Below are 27,157 nucleotides of genomic sequence, written 5' to 3' on the forward strand. Positions count from 1 at the left end.
TATATATTCTCAAGGAGAGGGACGGCACACCTTTGGCTTACCTGCTCACTGTGATCTCTGGCTATTCCTACACTAGTGCCTGTGGATCCACCCCACTCGCAGTGAATCATTATAAGTAAGTCTGCATTGAAGCCCTGCTTAGTCATGACTATCCCCTGGATTGTGCAGCCTGGTGGAAGTTTCTGCCACTTGTTTGGAAGCCCATTCAGAGATGGCAACACTGCCCAACTTTTTCACGGTGGTTATCTTAATGCCCAATCCAAAATGGTGAGAGTTGAATTTTTTCCAGAAGCAGCAATCCAGATATCCTAATAAAACTTCAATAGCCTACCGGACAGTAATACCTCCGGTTTGCACTCTTGAGCCGTTGAGTGCCACTATGTCTTGGCTATTGCTTATTATTGCATATTACCTACCTCATTTCCAATCGATCTACCTGACTCGCTTCGTCTCATGCCTGATTCCTATCTTGTCGCTTTGTCTCCTGCCTTTCCACATTCTTTGGTCATGAGTTCACCTACCAGACTGTAGTTTCCTGTCTGACTGCTACCCATCAGTTCTGTGTCCTACTTCTGTCCTGACTCTGCCTGTGGTCTACTGCTCCCAGTGGTTTCTGACTTCTGTCTCCCATCCTGACTTCTGTATCCCATGTCTTTGTTATGATCGAACCTCTTAAACTTCAAATAGTTTTCAAAGTGATTGCTGCATTTTCCACCAACTCCCCTGCATTCCTGGTGTTCATCTCAGAGGTTTTAATAATGTGTTAAGCCATAAGTATCCAGTCCACCCAGTGTAAATGTAATTATCTCAGTAGATCTGTTTGTGACTGTATCAAACCTAATCATAAATACATATATTGCAGACTATTTGTGGCCCTAGAGATTTCAATTGCCTTGTCTGTTTTTAATAAAAAGGTTGCTCTGCAAACACTACTAGACTTATCAGACAGATAAGAACTCTCTAGTCCCCTGCACACTGATATGCTGTAAAACAACCACATTTTGACATACAAATCAATAAAAACATATAAGAATTTCAGACAAATGATACACAACAAAACTTAAGAAAAAGGTGAAGATCATTTAACGGCTTATATTTCTTGTGGCGACCAAACAATCTGAGTCATGCTCGACACGATTCGGGGTGAAGACCCCTTCTTCAAGAGCAAATCATACTGGCCTTAATGTAAAAGGACATCCAATCCAATACAACAGAGTTAATCAAATCTATGCAGAATTCCTATCTCTTAAGGCTTTAAAGCCAATCCACTGTCAGTTCCCCAAATGTCTAAGTAAATGCATACATTCTTGACCGGTGTTGAGTCCAAAAACGATCACTTATTCTTTCTGAAGAAATTAACCTCAAGTCGACGTCACCCGGACATACACATTTCTACACTCCTCTCCTAATAGAGAGACAACTTCTCATGGTGGACGCCACGGGAACGCGTGCAGGAAAGGCTTCCCGAGTACCTGGACAGTAGACTGAGAGTAGAAATGTGTTGCATTTCTCGGAATAAAGCAACATGGAGTAACATAGGAAGACCGTATGAGGGTCTATTAACAAGAAACAGAAATTCCTTGTGTCCTAGAATAGAAAGATCTGAATTGTCATCAACAGGTTTATTAACAGTCACTCACACTTTTGTGGCCAGTAAGAGGACTTATCAACACCATAAATCTATTGACATCAAAACAGCTATTGGACTTTCCTTTTTCGAATCCCTCTTTTAGAGGACTGTGAAATAACAGAGGTGGGGCCCTTCTCTCGATTACAGTGCAGGACACCATCTAAGTTATATGTGTACTTTATTGTCCAGTTGTACACTTATCCCCAAATGTAATGTATGAAGAAACACTGGACGAAACACTGGCCCATCCACTCCAGCTCAGCTCTCTCTCTAACTTTCCCCTAGAATCCCCACACTCAAAGCACAACATTCCACCCCAGCATTCGACACTCTCATAGTTCTGCAGGCACCAGCACATTACTACACTTCTCACACGGTTAGTCATACCATAAACCAAAAGAGAAAACCATGTGTGCAGCAAAAAGGTGCCCAGCAAATGCAATGAAAACTCTGACCAGAACCTGCTCACACACACTGCTTCAGACACTAACCAGACTAACACGCCAGATCACAGCACAGTGCACAGGCACAACAAAAATGCACCCAGAACCAACCAGATTAAATTTGATACCAACAATGAATAGTTGCAAAGTCAACAGCAGGATTAATGGACGCAACGGATGCACCCTGAAATACAGATGTAGAAAACCTGCGAATGCCCCAAAGACAACTCGGATACTGTAACCACAAACCCTAACCGGCAGAAAATAAATAAAGCAGAAAGTGTTATGGAATAAATAAACCAGAAAGTGTTAAGGCCAGAATGAGTGCTGTGCAGCAACACCCAATGTAACCCACCTCCTTCGATGGATAAACACGCAGATAGCGAACACCAATTGCGAGAAAATGTTGCATGCCTCCACAGAACACAACACCTATGCAAACACTGCAAATATAGACAACCCATACCGTACGCCGGACACAGGAGTTAAAACTTGCCTAGCACTGGGAACGTGCCAAGACAACCACAACAAATCCCCCAATCCAAATAGACGACAACATCCTTTCCATGATATAAGCAAAACAATCAACTCTGGATGTAACCAACAGCTGATAATACCCGCTGTCACCAACAGCCAACCCTAGCTGTAACCAACAGCATACACTCCCACAGTATACTCACCACACACCACACCATGACTGTAACCAACAGTCACAATATTGAACTCACCCTTGTGACTCTAACCAACAGTTTAAAACTCACTACACACCACACACACAACTGTAACCACAGTCAAAACTCCTGACTGTTACCAGCACCCTATATCCACCACACACCATGACTGTAACCAACAGTCTAAAACTCACCACACACCAGACTGTAACCAACACTCAAAACTCACAACTGTAACCAACAGCCTGTACTCACCACACACCACAACTACAACCAACAGTCAATACTCACCACACACCACGACTGTAACCAACAGTCTAAACTCTAAATTCTTCACCACGACTGTAGCCAAAACTCTTCATCACGACTGTAGCCAACAGTCAAAACCTGGCTGTAACCAACACCCTAAAATTACCACACACGACTCCTACGACTAACCAACAGCCAACACTAGCTGTAATCAACAGCTTAACACTGCACACACAACCTCCCCGACTGTAACCAATAGTCAAACTCCAACACCAACCTGCACACCACTGACATCACAAATAAATAGAGACCATACGAACACAACAGCATGAGTGCAAGAACATTTGCTACAGTGTGTGCTTCAGATGTCTGTCCGGAAACAGCTCTGATCTGCACATAAACTTGACTGAAATAGCTGAGAAGGGCAGGCTTGCCCTTATAGTCTTACTCGACCTATCTGCTTTTGACTTGGTGGACCATGCACTGCTACTTGATAGGATGACGCACATAGTCAAATTTGTAGATTCCTCTACAGCCTGGTTTGAGTCATTTCTCGGCCAAAGGTCAGTACGGGTGGCAATTGGCAATTTTGAGGCACCTCCAGAATTTCTATCCTGCTGAGTGCCACAGGGAAGCCTGCCTCTCACCTATTTTTTAACATCTACACTCGCCCTCGGTTTGACATGCTTCATAACGCGGGTATTGTCTATACAAATTATGCGGATGATACCCAGCTTGTGCTGGAACCTGATGGGGACTATAACACTGATCCCACCAGTGTGAATAAGATTTACGACTTAATTCAAAGTTGGATGATTGCCAATTCGCTAGCATTAAATAGAGATAAAATGGAACTCATGGTGGGTTCCCCTCAGAGAATCCAGAAATTGCATGCTCGGTACTCGCATTTTCTGATTTCTGACTGCTGTACTGCGGATAGTCCATATGTAAATACACTTGGAGTTATCCTGGACTCAGGTTTAACCATGAATCAGCATGTGGCACAAGTTAAATCTTCTTGTTCTTATGGTAACAAACTCTTAAAGCAGATTAAACCTTATTTTTCCATGAAAATCACTGCCTCTCGTGCCACTGCACTAATTAGTTCTCGCCTAGATTACGGCAATGGGCGACTTCCAGGCATCTCCAAGAAAAACCTCCAATACCTTCAAGTGGTCCAAAATAATGCAGTCAGGACAATCTGCAATCTAAGTACGCGCGAACATGTAACTCAGTCAAGACGAAGTTTACATTGGCTACCCATTCGTCATTGTATTTCTCACAAAATACCCTATCATATAAATTACTTTCGAACCAAGCGTACATTTACCTAGCTAACAGGGTGGCTAAATCCTCTATTAGTCACAATCTTAGACCATCTGATAACTCCAGGCTTTATGTTCCGCAGTATAAACTAAAGAGTTTTGGGGGCCGTTGTTTTTCTGTTCAGGCCCTCACTCTCTGTAACGCCATACCAGCTTCTATTCGCAATGCCTCCTGTCTTTCTGGGTTTAAGAAAGCCATTAAAACATTTTTCTTTAGTACCAATGACTAAGTCCACTTTTCTCTTTTACTGATTCTACTGACTCTATGATGCTGTTCCATGATATGTCTACTCCTTTAGCGCACAGAGGCCTTCGGGCGTGCTACGCTCTATACAAAATTAACAACATAACATTTTGAATGCCCATCCTGAATGAAAAAGGTCACTATAATTGTGAGTCCAGCAATGAAATGTCCACCCTAAAGGATGAAAACACAGCACACACCCACATGTTCAAATTTGTCCACTAGAAGGAAAACAAACACTGTCCCACAAGGACATGTAAATGGCCGGCATTGAAAAAAAATAAACACAGAGTGTATCACGAGGTAAGCACTCCACACCCACAGTCCAAACATCCCCCCTAGGAAGGAAATACAAATTAAGGCATGGAAACTCAGTAAAGCAACACAATAAAGCATGAGACATAATAAACTTGGCTCTATTAAAGAGCACTAGTGCGGTAACAGGGGCCACAACATAAACACTCACCCCAACACTTACAGGCCCTAGACAACATCAACCCATTTGCAACCCCACGAACAAACACTAACCCAGAGGCCACTCCACAAACACCACAAAACAAAAATGTACCAGACTCCCCTAGACACCTAACACCATGTTAGTCTTCTGATACGGTGAGGGCTTTCAACCAAACATAAAATCCCCAGAGATCTGGATCAAATTCCCTCAAATGTTCCCCAAAAACGCTGCATCTTTCACAAAACTCCTAACATGACAGTTTACCAACTGTACAGATGGGACAGTTTGCCATACACATGGATGCACTGGAGACTTGGTGCCTCTTTTGCCTTGATTCCGGGCCCCACTCGACACATGAACTCTCCACGACAGCCAAATGCTGCCTCTCCGTACCCCTACCAATTACACCATCCACCATAGCAGTGCAAGACACTGTCACAAACTGTTCCATGTTAAACCGCTCATCAAAATCAAGAAGATCAGCACTGTATCTTCTACGGAGCGCACTCTATGCTCCATGGCAGCTCTGCGTTCCATGTCTTCAGAGCAACACATGCTGTGCGCCATGGTAACGGTGCGTTCCACGAAACGCTGCTGCGTCGCTTCCTCATCTCCTTGCGATGTCATCAAAATCCCTCCGACAATGGACCCCCTCTTTGTTTTCTATCTTCTCCGTCCACTGCAGACATATGCCTGACCAAGGATATTCTTACCGTAGACTCACCAGACCAGGAATGCCCCGGACGAACACCCTGTTGCTCCTGGGTACTGCCACTGATGAACCAGGCTCTCAGCTGGCCAAAGGTCCCCAATGGATACATGCGTCCAGCTCCCTCTGACTAAGTGCCACCCAGACACTGGGCTCCACAACCTGCTCTCTTGCAGGCACAGCCAACCCGCTAGGCCCGGACAGCAGGCCCCGCACCACACAGCCACCAGAACATGCCTGACAGCATCTGTGCCGATCCTTGCTGCACCACCCGACACTGCAGGGCACTATGACAGCAACTCCTTCAACCCCTCGCCTGCTCCACCCAGAATGCAGGCACTGCACAAATCTGTAACGCTTAGGCCAAATCGCCACTGGATGCACTCCAAACTCTCTTCTGACCCCTACGACCTCGGGGGCTCGCCCTCCCGCAGCAGCTGGACAGCAACTGCCAACTTGCACCGCACAGCCTGCACGTTTTTGCTGATGACACCCTGGATGGGTTTCTTCAGGAGCATTGCCTCTCCCTTCTCTGCTCCCCCCTGCAGCAGCTCCAAACTCGTCGCCAGTGAAATAACGGAGATGGGGTCCTTCTCTCAATTACAGCACAGGACACAAGGTAAGTTAGAGGTGTACTTTATTTTCTAGTTGTACACGTAGCCGCAAGAAACACTAAAGAAACACTGGCATATCCACTCCAGCTCACTCTCTCTCTCTAACTGTCCCCTAGAATCCCCACACTCTAAGCACAACATTCCACCCCAGCATTCGACACTCTCATAGTTCTGCAGGGACCAGCACATTACTACACTCTGGTACCACAATTATGGTTGCAATAACATCCTGTGAATGTGTGATTTGAACTGTATGACCCCATCTTGGGATATTATGGAAGAGTCCAGAAAGGGGTAACACAAAATAAACCTCAAACATGGGAGCACTTGGACTGATATTATGAACCTATGGTCCTTTCACAAACTAAATGTAAACATAAAAGGCGATATGCCAGGCAGACACACATGTCAACGAGTCTCATTAGATCAACTCTGAATTACATTATTGTACCCCAAAGACTGGTTCCTAATATAGGGTCAAAGGCAGTATCTTTTTGCTCAGCCAGCGTTCGTGCATTTTTTTACGATAAACTCTACTTTGGGTCAGGGTAGTCCATCTGGTATTGTTACAACTCAAAAGAAAAATCACATGAAATTGTAACAATCATCTATAGCAAAGTATAATATGTTTCTGAATGAAATGTCACTGCAAGCTCTGACGAGAGAATGTAGGGAAGTATTTCCGCCGCTTATGCTCAATGTCTCTTCAAATGGATCAGCACAAAGGTGACAATTCCAATTGTGTGTGTGGAGCAAGGTCCCACCAGTTTAATGGTACAATATATCAATGGAAAAGATCCAAAACATCAAGTAGAACAATTCTATCTGGGGAAGACTGATCAATGGGAATTAAGAAATTGAAGCAGGCATACCGTAACTGACTAATATACTATCACCATAGCCCAGACAATGCGGACAGTCAGAGAATGTTGACTATCGCCAACAAGTTTAATCTTTATATTTTTCCAGGAAGTACATAAACAGCAATAGTATGTTGTTTTATGTCCTTCAGAATTCAATTTCTGAATTCCAAAGGAAAACATTCCTGATGGAGAAATTTGGTAAGCAAAGCCATACAGCTTTGATGTTCTCCATTGCATCCCTGGGTGGATGGCGGGATACAATTAGCCAGAGCAAAGTAATGCATGCCATTATAAAAGCCAAAGCCTCAAGGACAGTAGGCCCTGACAAGCGCGTTGGGAAATTGGAAAATTTCGAACTTTGCGTGCCATACCACTGACTGGGCGGTGGACTTTCGCAAATTGCTACAAATATTACAATATTTATGGTAGATAGGATAAGTGTTACATTTAGGTTACTTTGTGTTCTTTACCGCCCATCATCCGTCACACCTAGTTTTCAGGAACAGTTAATAGCCTTGTTTTCAGTTCTTGCAAAATCCCCCTCCCCTGCCACTGTCTTGGGAGATTTTAATCTATGGGACTACAACTGTAAGGATCATCTTGCAACTTCCTTACATCCTTCGTTCCAGGTTATTGGTTTTAATTAATTAATGTATTTATTTTGGGCATTTATAAAGCGCACCAAACCCGAAGGCATCCAGGTTCTGGTTACAAAGAGCGCAGTTAATTTATATATGGGGCACAGTGAAAAGGTGTACAAGGTACAATTACACAGATTAAAGCAAGCAGTTTGAGGGATTATGAAGTACATTGATTATCAAGGATGCAGTGTCAGTGTTATACAGCTTGTGACAAGAGCCAGGTTTTGAGGCCTTTGCATAAGGTCCATAAGGAGGTTTTGGATCTAAGATGTGGTGGTAGTGTGTTCCAGTATTTTGCTTCCACCACAGGGAAACTGCGTCCCCCTGCTTTTTGCAGTTTGAATCTGGGAGTAGAATATAGTTGGGGGTGGGAGGCCCCAGTTGGTCGGTTTGATTGTGATTTCTTGAATTTATTTGATAGACATTTAGGGGCCGTGTGAGCCAAAAAAAGTATGAGTTAACGTGAAAGTTTTGAAATGGATTCTCTAATGAATAGGGAGCCAGCCAGTGGACGCGTCTTCTTGACGCTGAGATTTGATTGTTTTTGCGCATGTTTAATGCTGCTCTAAGGCCATTGTTTTGTATGGTGTGTCATTTTTTTATGTTGCCTAAAGAGGTTCCTGCAAAGAGGTTAATTACAGTAGTCAAGTATGGACACTAAAGGGCTCTTGCTAGCGTGATGCAACTGTCAGTGAAGAGGAAAGGTCTTCCGGCATTGAGAAGTTTAGTTGTGTAGGCTGTGGATGAGGCTATGGCATTGACCTGTCTGGTTAGTGTGAGGGAAGAATCTAGGTAAACCCCAAGGGTTTTGACTTCTTTGGAGACTGGGATAGAGTTGCCATCTATGGTAAATGATGTTTAGGCTTTGTCAAATTTGTTTAGGTAATTTGAGATCCAATGAGCAGCAGCTCGGTCTTCTCATCGTTGAGGCAGAGCAGTGTGCAGCCATCCAGGCCTGGTCAACTTGGTAAATGGTGTTGAGTGAGTTAGAGTCAGTATCGTAATTGCCTCTGATGGGTAGAACAATTTGGGTATCATCCTCATAATTAGTGTAGGAGATACCCATAGAGTCAAGGAGCTCGGAGAGGGGCTTTGTGGAGATATTGTATAGTGTGGGTGAGACACAAGAGCCTTGGGGGACACCGCAGGTGACTAGACCCGGGAAGGCAGTGCTGACGGCGAGAAGACTCTCATAGTTCTATTGGACAGAAAGGATTCAACCCATGTTATTGCTTTAGGGTAGAAGTGGGCTGCTGAGGCCAGGTGCTGACAGAGGATGGTGTGATCCACCAAGTCAAAAGCAGCTGAGAGGTCAAGCAGGAGGAGGAGGGCCAGTTTGCCATTATCTTTGTGTTCATCATTTGCATTTTTAAGTCAAGTAGTGTGGATTCCATTCCAAGTCCTTGCCGGTAGCCTGATTGGCGTAATCCCAGAAGATGGTACGTTTTGAGGTACTTTTGCATTTGTAAGTACGCTGCGCTATCCATAATTTTGAGAAGGAAGGGGACCGTTTTGATTGGGCGATAGTTGGTGGGGATGCTTGGGTCAAGTGTTGGCTTTTTGAGAAGCGGGAGGACACATGCGTCTTTGAGGTTGGTGGGTACTGTGCCAGAGGTAAAGGAAGTGTTGATGTGTGAGGCTATGAAGTGGGCTAGCTCACCAGCGCAATCTTTAATGACGGAGGCCAGGGAAATGTCATTAAATCAAATTATATTTATTTATTGGATAGTTATAAAGCGCTTGTACAACAAGAACATTGTTTCAACGTGCCTACACATAATTCTGGTCAAATACTTGACTGTGTACTGACTCGTAGTTTGGAAACTCCTACTCCTACAATTTCCCTATGTCCTTGGTCAGATCACTGTCTAATAACCTTTGAACTAGTACTTCCCGCACCATACCAAAAGGTCAATACAAACCAGAGACATAAAATCAGAACTAGAAATCTACGTAATGTCACATCCGAGGCCTTGGAACAACTTGTTGCCCCATGATTACAAACCTTCCTCAAACTAATGATATAAACATTCTTACTATGATCTTTGCAAATTACATCATCAGCTATTGACAAACTCGCTCCAGTTGTAATCAAATCACCTAAATCTGAAGCACACAACAAATTCTGGTTTTCCCCAGATATCCTAAATTGTAGGAAAAGTAAGAGACTACTAGGGAGAACCTGGAGAAAAGATCCTCACCCCCTTACACATGCTAAATAAAAAGCTACCGCCTTGGATTATAAACAGGCAATCTTGACTGCAAAAAAGGATAACTTCAACTCTAGAATTTCCAAGACAAAGTCTGACAAGAAAGAGCTTTTTTTAGTTCTTAAAGAATTGGAGAGAAAACCCACCCCTTATAGCCCAATGCAATCTAGCGACACCTGGTGTAAGAGAATCCAAGATGGCTTTGCTATTAAGATCACATCTCACCAGGACACTATTAATGCACAACGTCAAGATTCCACTTCTCACGATGTTTGAACGACCTCACTGATGCCTCCGTCTCTATTACCATATTCGCTCTCAGTCCCCATACTAATGATACTCTCCTAGACATCATCTCAGGTTTGAAACACACCGTTTGTCCTGGCAACACCTGCCCAGGCATGATTGTCAAGGACTGTATTCAGTGGTATGCAGTAAAAGAATTGCGGCAAAAATGTCGCCTGTGCAAAATATCGTGGCAAAAATGCTGTGGTTTGACCCGGTAAAGGTGTACCCCATTATACCATTTAAAGGGAGCAGGGGTTGCAGGGGTGTCCCCTGTTCCCCTCAAATGGTATAATGGGTCTGCGATTTTAATGCATGGAACCTATTGAGTGCCTTGCCCCCTAGTTAGGAAAATCATGAATTCCTCTTTTTCATGTGGGGTGGTACCTTAATGCCTTAAGAAGCTAACTCTCGATCCTGATGTGGTTGGGAATTATCGTCCAATTACCACCGTACCTTTTTTGTTGAAGGCCCTCAACAGGGCGGTGTATCTCCAAATACATAAACACATTAATGACAATAATTTACTGGGTGTCCACCAGTCCGGGTTTCGTGCTATGCATGGGACAGAGACTGCAATATTAAATATGAGAGACAACCTTTTTGAGATCCCTGAAAAGGGTACAATTGCCCTATTGATGCTGCTTGACCTCTCAGCAGCTTTTGATTTGGTGGATCACTCTTTGCTGTTGGAGGGTTTGAGCACTCTCACTAATTATTCCAGGCAGACCATACAATGGATGTCATCTTTCCTGAGTTCTAGATCAGCCAGGGTTGCTATAGGTGGTTTTCAATCACAGCCAGAGATCTTAGCATGTGGTGTGTCACAAGGCGCATGCCTCTCGCCTACTTTATTCAATATCTATATATGTCCCCTATTTGACATGCTTGATGGTATAGATGTAAAATACACAAATTATGCTGATGATACTCAACTTGTGGTTGAGCTATCTGGCAACCATGATCTCGATACTGCGAATGTAAACAGAGTCTACAACCTCATCCAAAATTGGATGGTCATAAACTCTCGCTCTAAATAATGAAAAAACCGAGCTAATGCCTTTTGTCTCGGCAAATCGGCTAAAAACGGCTAAAAAACGATGGACAGTAGATACAGCCACCTCGGGATTGCAAATTGTTCCATTCAAATCAAGTCAAGACACTTCGTGTATTCTTGGATGCCGGGCTTACTATGCAAAAACATGTCCTACAGATAAAAGCTTCATGAGCCTATGTAAATAAACTCCTGCACCAAATCAAACCTTATCTCACAACTACTAACCTTGCATCAGTTGCCTCTGCCTTAGTTAATTCTCACATTGATTATTGCAACAGTATGTTGATTAGTACCACCAGAGGTAGCATCAGAACACTACAGGTGGTTCAGAACGGGGCTGTTAGAGCTGTCCTTGGAAAAAACAGCAGAGATCACATATCTGAAGCCAGAAAGTCCTTGCACTGGCTGCCAGTATGTCACTGCCTCACACATAAGATCCTGACTCTTACTCACATGCCTATCTCTGCAAAAGATCCAGAATACCTTAAAACACGCACCCAAAAGGCACCTGAACATAGAAAACTACGCTCTAATGGCACCAATAAGCTTGTCATCCGAAGATACAAGCTAAAAGGCTTTGGAGGTACAAGCTTGAGTGTGTGTACTTCCTCGCTCTGGATCTGTGCACACTGAGACCTCAGGGCATGTTGCGCTTTATAAGAAATGTAACAATAATAATAATAATGATAAAGTGTTAGTTACTTCACCAAATTCTTTATTTGTAGATCTACATGAAACGCTAGTAGCCAAAGGGGATTAGGCTTTAAACCATTTTTCACAAGAGTCTGAAGACATCCTCAACGACAAATAGATACAAAAATTGTTAAGCAACCAACCCTTGTAATGTATATAAACAATTTAATTAATGGGATGGGCTAGGGACCAAGAAAAAATAGCGAAAAATAAATTATATCCAAATTTCGGCCAGATACATAGGCACCCACCATCCTGTCTGCCATCCTACCTGACAAAGTTTCCCAACTATATATATATATATATTGGAATCTATTTTTATAAGATTACATCAAACATTGAAACCCTTCATGACTGGTTTACAATCAGCTCTTGTACTTTGTCCTGGGGAATGGTCACCTTTGAAAAATTCTCCAAGTACCCTAATTATATCATGAGTGAGAGATTCTGGGCAAAGTTGATCAGGGGTGGATCAGCATCTTTAACTATAGCACTGATCAAAACCTTTAAACTAATTCATCAGGCATTAGGGGAGAATGTCTGCGATACAGCTCCTTCGGGGTGGTTGGAGATATGTATTATGGGGCATTTAAGGAATAGGGAAAAATGAAAGTCTTAGTATTGAATTGTGATATTTAAAGATCAATTGTGTTGTTTAAAGATTTTTATAATTTTTTTTAAATGATTAAGAATGGAAGACAAACTAGCCTTATGTCAAATATGTTATTATTTGTATACTATATGTGTTTTAATGTATATCGTGGAACAGTTTTAACAAACTGTAAGCACTAATAAAAAAAAGTAAAAAATAAAATAACTAGCTCTTGGTTAGAGCACTGCTTCCAATTTCACATCTAGTAAATCACTCATGCGAGTCCCTATTTTTCTTCTTCATAGTCAGCGTAATTGAAATTTGAAAGATTGCCAAATTGAAGAAATTAGTATCTATCCAAAAGTACAAATATTAACACATTCTGGAGACCAAAAATCAGAAATTGAAAGCCGAGCTCAAGGCATTCCAACTCAAGCAATCATACAGATGTTGAAATATCATATAAGGAAGAGGATTCCCCCACCCATCCAGAAAGAGACAGCCTTGTTTACGTAAACGCAGCCACACAACACCACAGTCCATCTCGGGAGAATACATCACCCCCCAATGAACTGATCCATCCATCTATCAACAATACATGGTCTGGTCGTAACATCTGAGAGCACAGGATGAGAATAGCAAGCCAATCATGTATTAATTGGGGAATCTGCAGCGGAGCTCCGGTTAGATCTATATTCCTATGGTTTTGAATTCATGTGAGTGAATTATTGAATTACTGAGCTGAGATTCCCAGCGTGTTGGCGGCTGTATCCTGTTTTTGAGCTTGCACCATTCACTATTATGACAATAGGCAGACCAGTAGAACTTTCTTTTCTCACATCCATCCCAATTCACAATGAACAACAGATCCATCTAGTCCAAGGGACCAATAACATATTCAGGTTACCCAGTACCGCTATAACATGTAGCACAGTGGGCTCCAAATACATTCCTCCTTAGTGAAATCTGCACAATGTTTTCAGGATACCCACACCATATGCTTTCGAATAATATGGAAATTAACTTAAATGGGAGATGTTTACACACTGGTTATCCTCTAAACCTGGTTTGGCTGGGGCACTTAAAGATCCGCTGGGAGACTTGTGCTGTAGCATAGTAACACACTTTATTCACTCATCCGTTCTTTTCTATAAAGGAAATGAACATTGCTCCTTTCCTTTCTGTAAAGGAAATGGCCATCTTTGTTTCTCTTACCTGAAGTTTGGCAACCCCTTTGTCTAATGGTTGATTGTATTTCTCTTCCTGTAAATCCAAGTGTTCAATATTAACCAGGCCAGTTTTGCGGGAACGTCCTTTCATTTTCTGCATAGAATCAAATTAAACAGGCACAGTGTCAGTTCTTCGGCAGTAATTAAACACAACAAGAAACCTAATTATAGAACTCAAGCTTTCTGCTTGGAAAAGCCCATTGGCAACTGTATTCCAGCCATTTCGGCCAGTTCCCTGCAAGGTTTCCTAGCAGCGTTGCCCGCATAGAGCAGTGAAAAGCAAAGAAACAACAGTGTGATGCCACAGTAACATTACTTCCCCAGCAACATTCAAATCCATTACAATGCCAGTGCTAAACATGCATCGGTGGTGCCATCCCTTTTGTCTTATTGGGGTTAACCCCTGGACACCTCTTACCTGACCTCACTATTTCCATGCCAATTAACTTCCTGTATGTAGGGGTAAGCGGGAATGCCCTCACTGGCGTTATTTACTGCCGACATTCTGGAATCCGCTTGTTGACTAAACATTCATGTGCATGGTGGTTTGTGCAATATCAAAGACATGCAGACATTATTAATAAATTGCGGGCAGATACATAAACGCTTAGGGGACACTGCACTAGGAAGCAGAGACCGTGGGGTTAATGGTGCCGGAGGATAGCACAGGGGCAACGTGCCGGTCTTGTAACTAAGACCAAACAGAGCAACAGCGGTTTGTGACCCAGATCTGCGCTTAGAAACCGAGCTCAGGTATGAAGCATTATAGAACCTTTTTCTTGCAGTACAGTTTGAAAATCAGATGAACAAACTAGACAGCCTCTAATGGCACCTTCGCATAATCAGCTTGACTCACAACTAAGAAATTGAAGGTCAGTTAATATTGGGCTATGCTCATGTTATTTTAATTTCAATGGTAAAGAGCAGTTTTTTAAAATGTTGTTTTTATGTTACTTTCTAGTGTTCAAAGTGCATGACTATTTGCACTAGAAGAAACGTGTAACATCCACATTTCCCTTTAATATCCTGTGTCCTGAAGAAGGATCCAAAGGAGCACAGCAATAAGATTGGTTAATTGAGTGGTTTAACGATGTATTTGAATAAAATAGGGTAATAACTTGTACTGACCACGTGATTCTGCTAGAGTAATGGAAAACGGTTTTTCACAATTATGCTATTGAGCACCCATGACCAGAGTGTGTAAAAGATGGGTAGCTTTCTGTGGAATTTGACTACTGCTCTAAATTCCTTGTCCTTATCCACATGCCCCCCTTTATCAAAAAAGAGGACTTACATGCTCTCAAATATTGGCCTCAGTTTTACACTTGAGACATGAATAACTCTTGAACCTGAGAGGATCAAGAACACTGAAAAAGGAGATAACACTCTGAATTTAGGAGGGGTCAAAGCATTGTGAATAAGTTACCCTGGGAAGATTAAAGAAGTTGAGATTGCTTGAGGACTAAGAAGAGAGTCGGGTGGGAGACTGAAAACAAATGGGAAACAAATGTTAACACGTGTTGGTAGTTGTGGGGCTCAATAGCTATAGGTAAATTATTGGGATACCCTGTGAAGCCTAAATGAAGTCTTCCATCCGAGGTTGAAAGCCCAAGATTAGAAAGTAGTTGTCAATGTGAGAGTGCCCAGTAAGGCCAAAGCCCAGAACCTCTAAAGTGGCAGCTCTAGAATAGGAAATAGTAAAGCCAAATGGTGTTAGAAGGCGAAGCAGCCCGGTAACCCAAAGGCATTAAGAGTGGAGAGAAGTCAAATTCTGGGACAAAGATTCCCTCTGAAAGGAAGAGGGACCAAAGGAAAGAATTGTTTGAGAAGGACTATGACTCAGATGAAGATAAACCAGCCAATGAAGATTGTTAATGGGAGTACAAATCCAGACCACCGCTGACATGAAGTTTTTATAGAGAAAATGTTCAATTCATTGTATCCAGTCTATTTCACATTTTGGAACATTACGTTACACAAGTAAAAAGCAAGGGGAGAACCAGGAGAGTCCTGGTCAGTTATACCTAGGTGGGACATGGCTTCTGGGAGCATACTGTGGGCAACAATGCTGAAAGTGGCAAGAAAGAAGAAAAGGATGAGACGGTCGGAAAGGTGGTGATGCTTAGGCAACTTCATGAAGTTGAAACATTGGAGGAGGCAGTTTCCCATGTGGGTTCTAGATTATGAGGACATTTGGAGCTAATTTAAAGAGAAGAGCAGGATGAGCCTATCAAAGATCACTGTCTCAGGGATATTGGGCGGTAGTTGGAAGAGGACAAAGGGTCAGCCCAGGATCTCATGGACTACTTTGGTTTGGAAGCATGAAGGCAAGACACTATGGATAGGGGACTTGTTAAAAACATGAGTTCTAAGGATGATCCAATTCAGGGATTGGATGATGTGTGGGCTAATGTGGCAAGAGGGGTGCAGGATGGTATGGTTGACTGAAGAATGGGGTCAAGTTCAGCATGGAGGGACGGACTGAGGAAGAAGGATTTGGGGGACGGGGGCAAAGGCTTTATTTTCTTTAGGATCTATTTTGATCCAAATTATGAGGCAGTGAGTTTCTGGTGTAATGTTACCTGTGAAGCTCTATGTTTAGTATCTGAACAGCACCCACAGACACGAGTTATTTCACTTTATAATGCATCACTTTGTTCAGTTGGGGGAGAGGCAGACGTCTGTCTGTAGAGCGAAGAGGAGCGGAGACGTAACCGCGGGAGGAGAGTGGTGACCGTCTAACACAATTGGAAGAAAAATTGAGGACATGGAGGGAAAGGATGGAGGCCACCCCACAAGTTGCATGAGATCATGGGAAAGTGGAAAGAAAGCACTGATGGAATGCCGCCAATAGAGAAAGCGCAGGAGGACAGACAAACTAAATAAGACATGACACCACAGGTAAATGTCCACCTCTGAGTTCATTCTCTAGCACTTCTTGTCCGCTAGTTTAGGGCAATCACAATTCTACCTAACGAGAAAGGGCCTAGGTATTCTTATTTGCGATATACATCTACCATCACAGAAGGGGCTAGGCTGAAGGGGTTTCTGTATCCTTAAATGTGTTATTTTTAACTCGGGAAAGGAGCAGAACTTTAGGAAGTAATATTGCATATGTTTAAGTACCATAAAAAGTTTAAATAACAAATACTCTTAATGGTATTATACAACCAAGTTTAACATAATGTACATATATTTATTAGAACATACTATCTTTGTAATCAACTATCTGTCACATCACAACTGGTCGATTATGCAATATTTGAACCCAGGGAATAGCGCTTAGCCAATCAGGTGCCTGGGAACATGGCCAGAACCTGCTAGTGTGTCTCTGGGTTCTCACATCCACCTGCACCCTAGCCAGAGTGCTGCCATATTTATTTGTTGTGCTTTTGTGGCTCGCACCCCGACCCATCCCTGTTCCCTCCCCTGGTCCTTCTCCCCATGACATCACACACCCCCTTACTCCCTCCCTGTCCCAAAGACTTACCTGCTGGCCCGGGGCTTCCCGCTCCAGCTGCCGCAATCGCTCGATGTCTGTGCCGGCCCCCATAGAAATATAAAGGGATTTAGCCTGTTTTCTAGTTACTATAACACAGGTCATCTTTGTTTTTCTTTTTGTGATGAGTGATTGGACTGCCGTAATATGCGGGGAGCAATTTCCCCATCAAATTAAAACATCTATACCATTTGCGCCCGCAGGGGGGGCACAGAGTGTGAATAGCTATCATCCCCTTGTTCAGGGGTTATTGCTGCAATCCCCTAGTTTTGATGTCAGTGAACACTCACTGATTGAATATGAAGCTCGCATGAAACAGCTGCAGTCCGTGACACATACACAGCTCAGAGAACAAGCTTTGTCAACGCCATTCGGTTTTGGCCCTCAAATGTTAAGTGCAACCTCGAGTGCCCCAATTATGCTAATATATGCGTCACACAGTCATTATACGGTAAGATATAACCCTGCATGTGTAGCTGCTGCAATCACATGCCATAAGCACCCTCCAATGCATCAATAATGTGCTATTTAAAATGTCCCGATTGATAAATAAATGCACGTGTAAACACTTGAGTAAGTTGTGAGTTTCCCAAGAAATCTACTGTTGCATTTTACCTGACAATATCTTGACTACGGCACATGTTATGTTAGGTTATGAAGATTTTATACTGTACCAAATCATCACCATAGTAGTCTACGTCAACCTATGATGGAACACAATTTTAATTCTGCTTTTTAATCTTCTTTTTTGAAAATCTGGTCTTTATTTATGAACAGTTTCTTTCATCTAGCGTGTCATGCTGCTTCAAAGCACTGTGCAAACAGATGATATTATTACAAAATGCCTTGCTACTCAATGTATTCACCATCTAATGATTAATAGCTGATTGTGCCTTTCTGGCATTTAGGTTATGACTTGCAGGCTTACCTCATGTCAGGGGTGAGCACCTACAGTGTATGTTGGTCAACTAGACATCAATATGAACAACATATATGTTATCCCAGCAGGACAAAGGAAGAAACCTGTCTCCATATCACCACTCTTATTGTTTTACATTTCTGCAGGTTTACAATGTCACGGAGTGCTTTGAAGCAACACCAAGGAATTAGTACGTAAGCTTGGGCCGGTTGTTTGGACCAGTAGGCTGCGCCTGTGCGTTAAAGTTATGTTTAGGAAAATGGAGCTGCTACTGCCTGGAGAGTAGCTTACAATGAAAAAATCTAGTAAATGCAGTAGTACTTCACCCTTGTGCAGGTGCTCCAAAAGTAAAATAAATTATTAAATTCATAAACTAACATGGACTACCTCTTCTAACTTGATACTCATGACTTGTTCGTAAGATTGTTAGTAAGTGACATCCTGAAATCTATGCATCAACTTCTGTAATGTTTGGACCTACAAACTATTAAATAACGTTTGCCTATACATCAACTTATGTAAAAGATATAAATTAAAGAATAATTGTTCTTGCCAGTTGTTAGAGAATTCTCATAAATGTGCCAATTCCCTTCACCTTAGAGACCCCGAGCAACTTTGCTGGATTTTGCGGACTTGATTTTTTTACCTGGAGAGAGTGTGAGCCTTTTTTCCCACTCTCTCATGTATTTTGGTGTGTGTTTTACTCTTGTGTTCTTTGATTATGGAGTTTTAGACAACTCCATAGGCATCATCTTTTCATGTGTGTCACACAGCACCCTCAGTGCTGTGACACAGAGAAGCCATTTAGGCTATCCTGAGGTTTAAATACCTTCTCTGGGTTAAACTGTTTCCCAGAGAAAGTAAAGTGAAATTGACTTTACTAGTCTTTTCAAATTCCTAGACCCAGCACACACTATCTTACAATAGAGTGCTGGAGAGGTTACCTAGTATCCCCTATGTCTAGAAACTCATGTAGCAGTCCAATGCTTTCCTCTCAAAATGGCTGGTGGCAGTGGTTTTACAACGAACTACCATGATTTTTCCCGACCACGAACACCGGTAGCGTTAAATCGCTGGAGCCATGTTTTTCAAGATGGCGTCTGAGCCTCCATTGTTTAAACGGGTCCCGGTCTTCTTTTTTTGCCATTTCTTTTTGGAAAGGTCCTTCTAGAGTTTGTCTCTGCACGCTAAACTAGGTTTGGTCCATTTATTCCTACACCTTTGGCGGGCTTCAGGACTGAAGACGGCCTCTGGCGCCTGAGTGTCTGGGGTGGGCAGGAAGTGAGGGAGGTGCCCGAAACTCCCTGTGCTTAGTCTCCTAGGAGACCCAAATGCACTCTGGCGTGATTGGCTGGCTGACTGTCCAGCAAGGACAGCCACCCTGTTGGGTGAGTGGCAGCTAGGCTGGAATGAATGGGAGAAAACTAAATAAAAGGCACGTCTCTAGGCTTGGAAGGCAGAGTCGACCACTGGAACGAAAGAACCAAAGATGAGCTAGAAGAGGACGGCTGCTGCAACTCCTGGATCATTGGTTTGCCCGGTGAAGCCCTGCTGCAGGTCCGAATCCCCAACTTTATCTTGACATAGAAGCCCTTCAAGAATGACTTCTCCCTTTGAGTTAGTTTGACCAATCAACTCGTAATCCACCTGGATACCATTCTCAGAGCTGGTTGTATTTTCCTCAGCGTGTTGCAGGAAACCGAATAGTCAGGGAGAAGGACACCAGTTTGTGTGCTTGACTACAGCTACCGGAATCGAAGATTTGCCAATATACCAGCTTTGTGGCCAGTCCCCGTGCATTGCAAGAGTCCCGACATACTCCCTCTTGTCCCAACGACTGAGGCTCATGAACAGTGAGATCTGCAGGAACTGCCAGGAACAGAAGTCTTCAGCTGCATTTTTTTCTTCAATATAAGGGACTGTGAAAACCCAACCAATAGAACTTACCTCTCACTGTGAAAGTGTGTGAAACTTTGGCAACTTGCAGGCCTAGTCAGCTTGTGACCCAACCTATAACTCTTTCTTCTATGAACTACTTCTGAGAACCGTGGCAAAGACTTTTCCGTTTAACTACCAGAACCATTTTTACTGATACAAGACTCTAGCCCATTGAATTTGACCTACCTATTGCATTGGACCAACTCCTCTGATAAACCCAAACTATTTGCAGTGTTTAGGAATAACTCTACTATTCGTTTTTATTAATTTATGCCATTTTGCTCCTCCTTCAAAGTAGTTTAAATGCCTCAGAACCGGATAGTGTGAAGTACTGTACAATATTTTTGTGCCTCCTTTTAGTGAATATTTTCTAACTGACTGTGTAATAAATTAATAAGTCTTTTACAAAGAAACCTTGAGTATAAGAGTCTATTTGAATGCTTGTGATTTTAGACCTCTGTGTAACAGCATTACAGCTCACATTCCCTCTTGAGATAAGCTTGGCTGCTCAGCTAACTACCAAAAAATGTGTGGTACAAACTTATACCAAAGGTGGGTTTTGCTTACACCTGTAGTCATAGTTGTGTGTAGTGGTCCCAGAGGGTACTGCATGCAAACTTTGTCTAACACCAGTTACAGGCAATTAAAGAAGGTTTGCCAACTGCATGGCCACCAGTTTCACCCTGCTGGGCTTTTTCAAGGCAGATAGCACACAAATATATTGGTTAAATCCTTTTAGCTAAAGACATACAAATATATTAAATACATCCTTGAATTAGCAAAGTGTGTTGTGTCCCTTGTGCAGTGTTATATGAATATTTGAATGATGCTCAGTGGATGGGCTGGTCCCTATTGATGGTGCTGCAGCCAAACGAGATGTTCTATATTGATAAAGTCAAGGTTTTTTACAAGAGCCAGAGTTTCCTCTGCCCTTGTATTGTGGCGGTTACATTATTCCAGTGCATTGTCTGGACCTCAATTCAAAATGATGGCATAGAATGGCTGTACTGCAGAACATGAGAACACATGCCTAAGCCTGTTTTTAACATATCATGCTCCTAACACAGATGAAAACAAAATGTATTTTACAGATTAAAGAGGACAACACTGTGCACATATGTTCGGCCAAGCGTGAGTGTTGGGTGGAGGTAATGGTTAGAAATCCAGTCCCTTACCATACCTGGTCAAGAAATTAGAATTTGCTGCATTAACTTTCTGCAGGCCTTTCAGTTTTAAATCACCATATTGTGATACTGATTAAAATAAGGAGATCATTGAATATCTGCGATGAACCCATTAATTCAAAGACGGCAGCACTTTACAAAAGTACAAGAAACATATTTTAAATACAGAAACATTTTCCTAAATCTAAGTGTGGGATGTTTTAACCCACTCTGCTCTGCCCTGCGGCATCACTGTGTGCTGGCGGCACCAGAATCCGCAAAATGGCAGTGGAAACCCCATGCGCGCCAAAACCTAAGGAAATTGCGCTCTACCAAGCACAAAAAGATGGCTGCCAAATCTACCTTCCCTGTGTCAGTGGTGGAACGGAGACCTCACTGCTGAAACATTCCACTGTTCTTAAATCCCTTTTTCTTGGTCGCTGAAAATACAAACTACTGGTACAAAACACCACAAAACATCCAATATCCTTGCTGGGTGTTACCCGTCACCTCCTTTAAGAAATCATTATGAACCTACAATGTCATGGAAAGTGGAATCTGTCATCAAAATATCCACAGTAAAAAGTGTGCTTGCCTGTGAAAATCTGTCAAAATATGGGTGCAGTACCAGCGGGCGCCTGTATGACAGCTGTCATTAGTTTGCATCAGATGTTTAAACTTGTGCAATTGAAATCAAATGTCTGGAAATTAAGTGACCTGTTATTAAGAGGAACCTAGATTATAACTATTTAATTTCCATGGTTCAGAAGCTAGAATAAGAGTTATAGCTGCTTGTGTGAAAATTGCAGGTTTTGTTTTAAACCAAGAAAAATGTAAGAAAATGACATTGAATTTAAGCTGACCTCAAAGCCACCCAAACCAGTTCCACAGCCTCCCCCCAACAAAAGGCATCTCTCTCCTGCTTCCCACCAAGGACAGGAAGTCATACCTTTGTGAGAATTAAATCAGGGGAGGAGATCTTGGGCTGCACCAGAAAGAGACAATGGACCTTCCTAGGCTGAAAGGATATGCAGATTGGGAAGTGTCAAAAGTGGCCTCTCCCAGAAGGAAGAGGGTGGATTGCTTCAGACCTGCCAGGAGGAAAGGAGGCGGTGACAGACGACCACTTGTGGATTCACAAGCACAGAAGGCATATTTTTGAATAAGGCTGATAAATGACTGTGCAAATTTGTAAAAAATTATAGAATTAATAGCATTGTTAATGTGATTTTTGGGTGCACATTTTAAAAGATGCCAGAACTGTGCGATGTTCTGGGAAGGCACAGTGAAAATTCTGGCTTTACAGCAAATGTATTTATGTCAGAAGCATGAAATTTCACACACTTATGCCCATACACAATGCGCACATATGTACCAATTTTTTGACAAATTAGATATTGTGTCCGGGACACAAAGTGCGAAAGTCTGTCAAATCCAGATCCAAGATCCCACAGAAACGGGGCTTGGAAGAGGGTTTGCTCCACAAAATATGAGATCTATGTATGTTATTGGTATAAAGATTGTACACATGTAAAGATGTATTATACCAAAAGTAGATTTCATGTTCAAAAGGCAAAGGGAAGGAGGTTTTGCCTCATAAAACCACATCATCTGGGTGACACACTGTTTCTCCTCCAATCAAGGGAGAGAGCAGATTCCAGCCAATAGCCTACCTAGGGGGTGCGCTTAGGATAATTCAGCATACATGCCCCCTTATTAAATGCATAAATAGAGACAGCTGAGGGCTTAGAAAACACACATATTCAACCACCAACTGATTGCTGGCAGAGCACCCTGCCAGAGGACCTGACATCTACCTTGCTCCAGACTCCAGAGAGTTGGCAAACAGAAAGGCCCATTCTAAAGCTGAACCATTCCCAGCTTGGCCTTAAAATTCCAGAAACCAGAATTTACCCCAGACATCTAAGGGGAACCAAAGAACAGCCTGGCTGTGCTATAACTGCTTTCCTGATAAGAATCATTGCCAGAATCCAAAGACCAAGCCCAGTAGTGCCGTGCTGTGCTCTGACCAGAGAGCCATTGCAGATCCAGTCCAGTCCTACCGTGCGGGACCAGAATGCCTTGCTGATTGCAGACCAGAGTGCCTTGCTGTCCAGTCTGGTGTGCCCAGCAGAATTCCTGTCCAGAAATCTTGACTGACCTGAATCCCTGACGGTTCTGTTCAAACCTATGTAGTGAGTATCCTCAGTATAAGACTGTCACTAGCATATGTACTGTCCATATTCATCCCTATCCAAACCCATCCTCTAATATATCCTGAACTGCATTATTAGAATATTTTGAACTGCCTGAACTCTCTACCTCATCCCTGTTATTTCTTCTGTACTAGTAGTGTTAAACCAATCTTTGCGCTGACATATATTTTTCTGAAGAAGGCAAGCGTCTCGGCAGGCAAAAACCAGCCAGAGACGTCCTGGGCTGGTGGCTGTGCTGTCATGTAGTTTGTTTCTTCATAGTCCATCCCTAGTGTCAAGAAATCCTGTTTGTCTTTTTAAAAGCGCATCTTTGTTTTACAATTTGCCTCTATCTGAAAAAAACGACCTCCACGAAAACGTTCATAACTTCTTCAGTTTTCATGCTAGAAACGAAATTTAAGTGTCTGCTTGCAGCTCACATCCTAAGCTTGCCAGAGAACCCTTGTAGTTCACCCGTGATTACCACGCGTAGAAAAGTTTGCCGCAAATTTTCGTTTTGGCAAAATCTTTAATGTGTAAAATAGCTTTTCATTGCACCCGACCTCAAATTTAAGTTTCCCCATTGCTCATTACTCACAAATCATTGCTAGTGTTTGTCTGCAACCATACAAAGCAGTTCCCATTAGTATTTCAACAATTACTGTGCTTTAGCCCATCTTTAGTGTTTTTCCCCATTCCATTCAAAGCCAACTTCAAAACCCATTGACAGTTTGCCAATTAGTTCTGTTTCTCTCTTGTGTGTTGCTGGGGGGAAATTGGGATTGATATATTTGCTTGAATTCTTCCTTCCTGAAACCTATTCTCTCCCCTCCTATCTCTCTGCATTGCATATTGGGGGGGTTGAGGGGTGTGCAGGGGGAAATAGTAACCACACTGCTATTTGATTTGAATATACACCCAAAAGCATAATTTCTGTGCTGCATTGATTTTGCTCAGTATTACTCCTTGTGATTAAAGAGATTGTTTAGTGTGACATCACCCCATTGGTGATTATTGTATCCCCATTAAAAATAGTTTGATTATATTGTGAAATACATATATAAATATTTTAACTTTGCAAACCAGCTTGCTTCCTGGTTCAGTGTGACCAGGCGGGGTTCAAAGAGAGGGGCGTGATATAAGTGGTACATCGTTCAGAATAAAAGAAAGTATAGACACAAATAAATAATTAAGGGTTTCAGTTGTGCATCCCACGCTAGGCATTGACTTAGGTGAAGTGCCGGATTGAAATCACTTACAAGATTGTGGGCTCGTCACGAGATTTCTGAATTAGACATACCACTTGTGACAGTCTAATACAGTGTGCTAACTGACGGGGTACAGAAACCCTGTTAGGCTACCACACTGTGCTACACAGTGAAAAGCACCCTTCAATAGGAACACTCTAAGGAATTTGGCCTGTTTGCAAAAATAAAATAACTTCTGTAAGTCAGAAAGGAAATTAATATTTCCAGAAGGGCAACCCTAGTAGAAATTAATATGGCAAGGGAACACCTAGTGCAAACATTGTTTGCCAGGGGTGAATGGGCAGATCAGGATCAAAATGTTTGATTGCAGGAACTTAAAGAACAGGCCACTGCCACAGGATTAGACATATGGCAGGATCAGGGTCCATTATCCATTGCACTGAGTGAACTGTACATGGCCCCTGAGGTAAAAGAAGAGCAAAGTAAACATGCCAAAATAGTTGCACATCTGTACCTCCTTATTGGAGCAATACAGGAAAGATATGCCGAAACCTAGATCCGGCAAATAGGCGTGTACAATCACTAGAAAAAGCCCAAACTGATCTGGACTCTGCAGAGCAAAGGCTACAAAAGAGCCTAGAATCAGAAAATGAAACCAGACAGTACCTGGTAAAGATAAAAGGAGATCTGAATATCCTGCAGCAGGAGAAGGTATAGCAGGATACTAAAGTACTGGCGCTGCAAAAAGAGTACCAAGAAGGTTTGGACTCCCTACTACGGAGCCAACAAAAAGCTGGAACAGCAATACATTTTAATAGGGCCTGCGCAGAGCAGGTAGTCACCCTGCAAAACCGCCTAGACCAAGAAAAAGAAGAAAATAATAAATTAATTCTCAAAGACCTTGACTCCCAGACAGAATTCGATGAAGAGCGCCAGAAAGCTGGTGCACTCCAAAAACAAAGAGATGACCTGGCTGCACAGAGGGGTACTCTCATTCAGGAAAGGGACACCTTAGGCCAGGAGATCAGTTATCTAAAAGCCAAAATAGAAGAAAATCACCTGGCCCTTCAGGGACTGGGTGAACACCAAAAAGACCATGGAAAACTGTTAGAGCACGCCAGGAGGGTGGAAGATGCTCTAGCAAAGAAGGACCAGGCCAGTAAGGACAGGACTCAAGAGTTAACCCTCCTGCAGCAAAGACTGGCCCAGTACTCAAAAACAACCCAGGAAGCACAGAGAGACAATGAGGCTCTCTCTGAGAAAAATGACAGGCTCCACAGACAGGTAGCTACAGAGGAACAACTAATAGAGACTAGTAAGGCATTGATAGAAGAGCAAAAGGCTCAGGTTCTTGCATGGCAACAGGGAGTAGGGCCTGAGAGAGATGAGGTCCGCTGGGAGAGGGAGACTCCTGAGCATAGCCCCAGGAACCCTGGTCCCAGAGACTTTCATCTCTTCCACTCCATGGACTCTGAAACCCCCATGTCCACTGGCGCACATGAGGCAAGGGCCACGGGGATGGCAGACTTCAACCCAATGAGAAATATCAGGCTCATAGATCAGCACTTCCCAGGAATGGATGAGCCGGCATCTGTGTATGGGTTCCGAAGTGCTAGGGCCATCTTCTCTGATCAGGGAGACTCCAATGAGGGGAGGGTCAGAGAAATGGATACTCAAAAATATAATTTCCCCAGAATCATCAGCATAAAAATCCCCTGGTTCAAGCCCATCCAGGTGACTGTCTCCAAAAAGGGGGCGGGGGGGCAGCCCAGAATCAGAACCAGGGGAACCCAAAACTTCCCCCATATCTAGCTGTCACCTTTTTCTTTCAGATTCCCAAGACACCAAACAGAATCTGGCCCAAATCACCTTCCTGTCAGTGTGCAAAACCAAGAAACTAACCCACCAGTTGTCCAAAAATGTACATTATCTTTGCCCCCTTGAGGGGAAGGAGGGAAGATTCTATGCCCCGTTCCAAGTACAGGGACAGTGTACAACTTTGGCACTGGTGGACACTGGATCCCAAGCTACCCTTCTGTCAAAAAGGGCCTTTGACCAACTGAATTCAGGAAGGGGGGAGAAATACCAAATTCCTCTGACCCCTCTTCCTGGACAACTTCAGAACTTTGACGGGAAGGAAATTCCTGACGCGGGGACTGCGGATTTGGACATTAAAATTGGGCGACACAAGGTTAAGCACCCGGTCATAGTTGTGAATCCAGAGGGCACCCCTTCTTTACTAGGGAATGACATCCTGCGGAGGTTGTCACTCCTCATAGATTGTGTAAACAAGGTCCTCTGGACCCAGACTAACCGACCAATA

General features: G+C 42.9%; 1 protein-coding gene across 2 annotated transcripts in view; it reads right to left on the bottom strand.

The window, feature by feature from the left end:
• Nucleotides 1-27,157, bottom strand: part of ANKRD2 (ankyrin repeat domain 2) — a 473,877-nt gene that overhangs the window by 257,458 nt on the left and 189,262 nt on the right. For both annotated transcript variants that reach the window (XM_069611571.1, XM_069611570.1), the window contains one exon: nt 13,899-14,006. In XM_069611571.1, the coding sequence (XP_069467672.1) occupies nt 13,899-14,003 (105 nt within the window). In that variant the 5' untranslated portion in view covers nt 14,004-14,006. The remainder of the gene's footprint in view (nt 1-13,898; nt 14,007-27,157) is intronic.

Source organism: Ambystoma mexicanum, chromosome 8 (assembly GCF_040938575.1).
Source record: "Ambystoma mexicanum isolate Mex_15411 chromosome 8, UKY_AmexF1_1, whole genome shotgun sequence".
Classification (NCBI taxonomy): Eukaryota; Metazoa; Chordata; class Amphibia; order Caudata; family Ambystomatidae; genus Ambystoma; species Ambystoma mexicanum.